We start from the raw sequence: 6,913 nt of genomic DNA, 5'->3' as shown, positions 1-6,913 counted from the left end.
TCCCACTGCTCACAACTTCCAAGCTGAATGAAGAGAGGAGAGGAGAGGAGAGGAGAGGAGAGGAGAGGAGAGGAGAGGAGAGGAGAGGAGAGGAGAGGAGAGGAGAGGAGAGGAGAGGAGAGGAGAGGAGAGGAGAGGAGAGGAGAGGAGAGGAGAGGAGAGGAGAGGAGAGGAGAGGAGAGGAGAGGAGAGGAGAGGAGAGGAGAGGAGAGGAGAGGAGAGGAGAGGAGAGGAGAGGAGAGGAGAGGAGAGGAGAGGAGAGGAGAGGAGAGGAGAGGAGAGGAGAGGAGAGGAGAGGAGAGGAGAGGAGAGGAGAGGAGAGGAGAGGAGAGGAGAGGAGAGGGAACAAGAGGCAGTGGCAGGGAGAGGGAATGTGAGATCCCTGAGCACTGGAAAATTCCTGATTCCCATCCTGGGCCACTTTGCTGGGCTGTCACTTTTAGCAGGGTGTTCTGAAGGAATTTTCTGTGGATTAATGGCAGGAAGAAGAATCATTGAGCATTCCAGTGGGTTTGGGTTGAAGGGACCTTAAAACTCATCCAGTTTCATCCCCTTCCAGGGGCAGGGACACCTTCCATTATCCCAGGCTGTTCCAACCTGGCCTTGAACACTTCCAAGTGTACTTTATTTTCTTTAAAATCTCCCATAGTGTTTGACAGGCCTGTGCTTGTTAAGACTACAAAAAATTTCCTCTACAGATGTAAAACGGTTATAAAAATGCTGCCATTTCTTTACTAGAAGCAGATAAATTTTATTTCTTACTGCTTCAGTCAGTTGTACAATGTGTGCTGAAAATCTGCATGATAGCAAGGGTGGTATCACCCCTGATTCAAAGAAAAAATACAGAATGATCCTGGAAATTGGAGAACAGCATGGTCAGAACTTGGTCTCAAGAATTCCCAGTTTAATCAGCTCTTAGTCCCAGCTCATGGCATTGTATCTGTGCCATTCTGGATTTGAACCTGGTTCAGGCAGCTTTTCCTTCCCAGTTCATTTGTTTTGCCCCTGAAAGCAGAGCAGGTGTCATGTGAGGGATGCCCCAGCCTGGGCAGCACAGGGGAAGAACTGAGGGGGATAAATATTGGTGCCAGCTCAGAGAAAGCAGAGCCCTGCTGAGCAGGTGTTGCCTTTTCTCCAGCTTGGAAATGAAACTTGAGATGGTTTTATTAAGGAGGTAATAGAAAAGGAGATCTTTATTTAAAGGCCTTCAGGGCAGTTCTGGGTTTCACAGCCGCCCTAATTCCCTGGCCAGCTTTTATGGGACACTCATTTGTGACACTGTCAGTGTCACCCTGGAGCTGACAGAGGCTGTGCCCCATCCTCTGGGCCAATTCCTTGCATATTCCATGCACATTCCTGTGCTTTAGCAGATCCCTGCTCTCACTTGGTTAATGACCTCTCTTGATGCAGAGCTGAGGAAGCTCCTGGACTGGTCTGGCAGGTGTGGGGAGCTGTGGGAGATGGGATGACTCTGGCAGGCAGCAATGTCCTAATTAACTCTGGATTTGCATCCCAAACAGCAGCAGGTCAGCCCCAGCAGTGCAGCCCAGATAAACTCCTGATTGAGGCCCAGAAATTCCTTATCCAGTTTCTGTGGGGTGTCCTTGTCTTAGGCTGCAGTGCAGGATGGAACCAGGGGTGTGTATTCTACAGCAGCTGTTTAATCCAGGTGGGGCAGTGTTATTTGTCCCTTCCATGGCCCATCCCTCATAACTCTGGAGGAACATCCTCTGTTAATGGGGTTAACAGGAACATCCTCTGATAAGGGGGTTAACAGGGACATCCTCTGATAATGGGGTTAACAGGGGCATCCTCTGATAATGGGCCAGCTGGGGCAGTTCTCTGCTGTTCTTTGGGCAGTTTTCTTTATCTCTCCCACAGCCAATCCTCCCTCCAGGAGATCTCTGCTGTTCATGGGCCATTAATTATTAATTATCTTCTGTCCATGGCCAGTGAGTGTCCCGGCATGGCTGACCCAATCCCACCATCCCATGGGGAGATGCTCCGCCCAGGGGAGGAGCCAAGCATTCCTGCCTGGGTACAATCTGAGCTTTGGGACAGCACAGCAGCCATTGGCCACTGCATTGCCAGAGGAGCAGCTTTGTGCTGCCCTGCACTCCCAGAGGAGCAGCTTTGTGCTGCCCTGCACTCCCAGAGGAGCAGCTTTGTGCTGCCCTGCATTCCCAGAGGAGCCCAGGCCCATCTGCAGCAGCCCTGGAGCTGCAGAGGAAAACTCCCCCCTTGTGCAGAATCCCTGTTTCTGATGCCTTGTGCAGGCTAGGCCCTCGAACAGAGTCCCAGAATAAAGCAGGGATTTATCCAAAGGATCTCCTCCATGGATCCACCTTGGGCAGCACCAGAGCCCAGCCAGGGCTGCACCCAAGATGAACCAAAATGGCCCCAAAATGCACGAGCGCTGCCGGGGTCTCTCCCTGGGATCAGTTCTGCTCCATTTGCACCTTGCAGTTCATTGTCCCATTGCAGCTTTAGCCCCTGCAGTCCCACCCTGCTTGTTTTTCTCTCTCCAGCCCACGGGGTTTGTGCTCCTGGGCTGAGATTTGGGTCATTTGTCCTTGGTGCCCAGCTGGAGCAGGAATTGTTTTGTCTCCTGCTCTATGCACACAGCTCACCATCCCCTCATGTGAAGCTCAGAACTCCACACTAAAGCAGCACAGAATGTGAAAAATAGAAAAGCTCAAACCTGAGGCATCACTTCCACCCAACCATCCCAGGATTCTGTGAGAAGCACACTCAGATGCTGCTAGCTTAGCTAGAGTAGCAGGGCCTAAACCATATTTTATTTTTCCTTTTCTAATATCTCTACCTGTCTGCAGCATCCCACCCCAGCCCTCCAGACACCACAGAAAACCATGGCTGAGAAGGTCTGGTTGGAAGCAGGCATTCCTGAGGGACAAGGGTTGGATATGGAGAATTTGGTTGGAAGATTGAAAATGGAGCATTTTGACTGCTGCTGCCTGGGGCAGTCCTTCTCCATTGCTGCATTTTCTAGGGGAAAGGGCCAGTTCTTAAACAGAAAATTTGATTTTGTTGGAAAACATGAGGAGGAAAAGCAGAAGGCTGAGGGAGCAGGGCAGGGTTTGCTCCAGCTGAGCTCAGGCTGTGTTTGGGACAGGAGGGAGGGAAGGCGAGGCCCAGACATGGCTTGTGGCACATCATCCCCATGATTCATATTTGGAAATGATCTGGCTGCAGGCAGATAGTTTGGAACACCATCCATTATGCAGATTTTTACCTCGTTTACTTGCCCAATTAGATCATTAAAGAGCCTCCAGCATTTGCGGCCTGCTCTTATTTTGCAGCTTTTCTGAGGAAAACTCACCCTCCTTTCCTTAGACCAACCTGGTCCCCAAATCCCCTCCACCCTGGGGTTTCTGGATGAGATTTGGGAGATGCAGAGATTGGGAGCTGTTTGAAAATAATCCTAATCAGATGTTGCAAAAGAAGGTGGTGGCTTCACTGCAGGCCTTCCTGTGCCACATTTTTGTGGCTGCTTAACCCCGTAATTCTGTGGAGACACGAAATTGCCCCTTGTAGGAGCTCAGAGCCCCACGGGGGCAGAGGTGTTTTGGGAGGTTTGCAATCAGCCAAGGCATGAACTGTAAATATTTGTTTGCCTGCTGTGCTCCTCCCTGCAGAGTCCCTGAGCTTGGGCCCGGCCCCAGGATCCCGGTGCCGTGTCCTGAGCGTGGTGCAGGCAGAGCATAAATTATTGCACAAAGCAGAGTCCTGTGGCCAGAGGAGATTTCAGCAGGCAGGAGGAGGGCGGGGAGTGGAGGACACGCTCTGTAATTGAGGATCAGACTCCTGGGCTCTGCCTCTCCATCCACACGGGAGCTGCTCCCTGCCAGGCTCCAGAGCATCCCCTGCCCCGCACAGGTGAGTGCTGCTTTTCACATCCCAAATTTTACCTCACAGTGATGCATTTGGTGGGAAGAGGCTCAGGTGTCACCCAATTTAGTAAAAACTGTGTGTAAGGGCAGAAATGGGGTGGTTAATGAGGATATTTCCACAAGCAATTGTTAATATTTCAAACTACAGAGGCATTTGTTTCACTCACCTGGCAGGAAGAAAAGAGGTGGAGGAGATATGGAAGCAAAATGTCACTAAAATCTCTGGGAAGTTGCTTTTTTAGGGTAAAATCCCACTCTGTTTGGGGCTGTGGAGTTAATGGCATGTCATTTCTGAGGGATAAATTTCTTTCCACAGATTTTGACACCAACAGGGGTTCTTTACTTCCTAATTAAAAAGTGGGAAATCAGAGGTTTTGATTTGTTGCCTCTTATTTACCAAAGGACAGAAAGTGTCAATAACTGAACTAGTCCTGTTTTCCCTTTTGCCCTCCAGTTCTGTGTCCTGCTGGTGCCATAATGCAACACTCAGTAACTACTAGCATTGATTTATTTCTTCTTTAAAAGAAATTTGTCTTTATTATTATTTTACATTATTATATATTACATACAACATAATATTTTATATTATACACTAAATATTATTATAATTAGTAGTAGTAGTTATAGTATTATGAGTATTATTAGTATTATTAGTATTATTATTTAATTCTGGCAACAGATCAATTCATTCCCTGCTGCAGAAAAAGCTGGATAACCTGGATGTAGTTTCCTTTTATTGGAATTCTGTTTGTGTGGAGCTCTCCATGCTCTCAGTTTGCACCTGGAACTTCCAGCAGCGACTGGAGCGTGAGACAAAATCCAGCCTGCAGTGGTAGGAATTGGCCTTGTAGCAAATTCTGTGTAGAAATCCACAGGTGGGGAGGAGGAGGAGGAAGGAGAGAGGGTTTAATGGGAGTTTTAATTAAGCTGCTCCAACAGAGCCTTGAGTAACCCAGTGCAAGGTGAAATTCTGGCAGAGCTTGGCCTGGGGAATGGAATTGCCACAGCTCTTGGGTGAAATGAGCTCTCAGGGAGCCTCCTTGGTGAGGCTGGTGCAGTGTGAGGTTCCCATTTCCATGATCCCATTTCCATGATCCCCCACCCTTCATTTCCAGGTTCCCGTTTCCATGATCCCCCACTCTTCAGGAGCAATGTCAGGTTCCCATTTCCAGGTTCCCATTTCCATGATCCCCAACCCTTCAGGTGCAATGTGAGGTTCCCATTTCCATGATCTCCCACTCTTCAGGTACAACATGAGGTTCCCATTTCCAGGTTCCCATTTCCGTGATCCTCCATCCTCAGGTGCAATGTGAGGTTCCCATTTCCAGGTTCCCATTTCCAGGTTCCCATTTCCAGGTTCCCCCACCCTTCAGGTGCAATGTGAGGTTCCCATTTCCATGATCCCCCACCTTTCCAGAGCAATGTGATGTTCCCATTTCCAGGTTCCCATTTCCATCATCCCCCACCCTTCATTTCCAGGTTCCCATTTCCATGATCCTCCACCCTTCAGGTGCAATGTGAGGTTCCCATTTCCAGGTTCCCATTTCCATGATCCCTCACCCTTCAGGTACAACGTGAGGTTCCCATTTCCAGGTTCCCATTTCCATCATCCTCCACCCTTCAGGTACAACGTGAGGTTCCCATTTCCAGGTTCCCCTTTCCATGATCCCTCACCCTTCAGGTACAACATGAGGTTCCCATTTCCAGGTTCCCATTTCCATGATCCCTCACCCTTCAGGTACAACATGAGGTTCCCATTTCCAGGTTCCCGTTTCCATGATCCCCCCCCTTTCATCCCACAGGGAGCTCTGGGACTGGGGATGGATGTGAAGAGCACCCAAAGGTACCTGTACTGGCTCTTCTGCCAGTTTGAGCTGATCACCTGCAGTTACCTGATGGAGCCCTGGGAGAAGGTGCTCTTCTACTCCTTCAACCTGGCCATGCTGGGGCTGCTGCTCTACACCACCTATGTGTGCCTGGCTTTCCACGCCAGCTCGGCCTTCCAGCTCCTCTGCAGCTTCCTGGGAAACCCACGGGAAAATTCTCTTTCTGTGGTGAAGTAAAACCTCAGCCTGCCTTGGGCATCAAAGAGTTTCCTTATCCCATTTTTGTCCAGGAGCAGCAAACTCTGCTTTATCCTCTCTTCGTGTTTTGCTCTGACAGGAAATTATTTTTGCTCCAATCAATCCCTGTTTTTACTCTTTGATTCTTCAAGAGCTTTCAATTTTAGTGACCCACTGGAATTACAGAGCTGGGATTGGGACAGGAACAACCCCCCTGAAGATTTTGTTATTCCAGGGCACAGGAAAAACCCCCCTGAAGATTTTGTTATTTTGGGGAAAGGAGCAAAACCTCCCTGAAGATTTTTTCCCAGGGAAAGCTGTTTGGATATGGGAAGTTTCCATCTGGAGAAACGAGACAGCATGGATTTGTTCTTGTCTGCCAGAAGAGATGTGCACACAAAAATCCTGGACGAGTGGGAGCTGCTTCCCTGAGCTTGCTGTGTTCTTATGGAATGATTTCAGGATTTATTCAGTCTCCTTGATTGTTTTATACAATGAATTACTTGGCTGGCTCGTTATCATGGTGCAAACAATGCCACTGATTCATTAAAAATGTGAGGATGTGCTGCTGTGAAAATTTCTGATTAAATTCTCAGATTCTTGGGCTTTATAAAACCAGATAGTCTTTAGAAGATGAGTAAATCACATGCATCATAAAGATAATATAACACTACAGATTCACTTGTGGTTGGGTTTCAGTTGAAAATAAACCCCTAAACATATAAAAATATAAAAATACAATGTCTCCTTTTTTCCTAACCCTTTACTCCCTCGTTTTCACCTTCTAAATTTTTGTTTTGGGATTTTTCCCAAGCCCCTGCGATGTCCTCTCCTTCCAGAGGATGGGTTGTTGCTGTAGGTGGCAATGCAGGGAATTAGGGAATGAGGCTTGATCACAGGAGGCGACAAAACAAAGTGAAGACATCAATTATGTCATTT

General features: G+C 48.3%; 1 protein-coding gene across 1 annotated transcript; it reads left to right on the top strand.

The window, feature by feature from the left end:
* The first annotated feature begins 3,759 nt into the window (after positions 1-3,759).
* LOC131562739 (serine palmitoyltransferase small subunit B-like) lies at positions 3,760-6,495 on the top strand. The gene is made up of 2 exons (XM_058812580.1): positions 3,760-3,897; positions 5,714-6,495. Exon 2 carries the CDS (start codon positions 5,732-5,734, stop codon positions 5,972-5,974), a length of 243 nt encoding a protein of 80 aa, XP_058668563.1. The 5' UTR covers positions 3,760-3,897; positions 5,714-5,731; the 3' UTR covers positions 5,975-6,495.
* Positions 6,496-6,913: the final 418 nt, after the last annotated feature.

This window comes from Ammospiza caudacuta, chromosome 11 (assembly GCF_027887145.1).
Source record: "Ammospiza caudacuta isolate bAmmCau1 chromosome 11, bAmmCau1.pri, whole genome shotgun sequence".
Taxonomy (NCBI): Eukaryota; Metazoa; Chordata; class Aves; order Passeriformes; family Passerellidae; genus Ammospiza; species Ammospiza caudacuta.
The sequence above is the reverse complement of the archived record's forward strand: the minus strand, read 5'-3'. Positions and strand labels throughout refer to the sequence as shown.

What these genes read in the sequence shown, in the direction of transcription:
- LOC131562739 (XM_058812580.1), top strand. Translation starts at nt 5,732, where the DNA reads ATGGATGTGAAGAGCACCCAAAGGTACCTGTACTGGCTCTTCTGCCAG.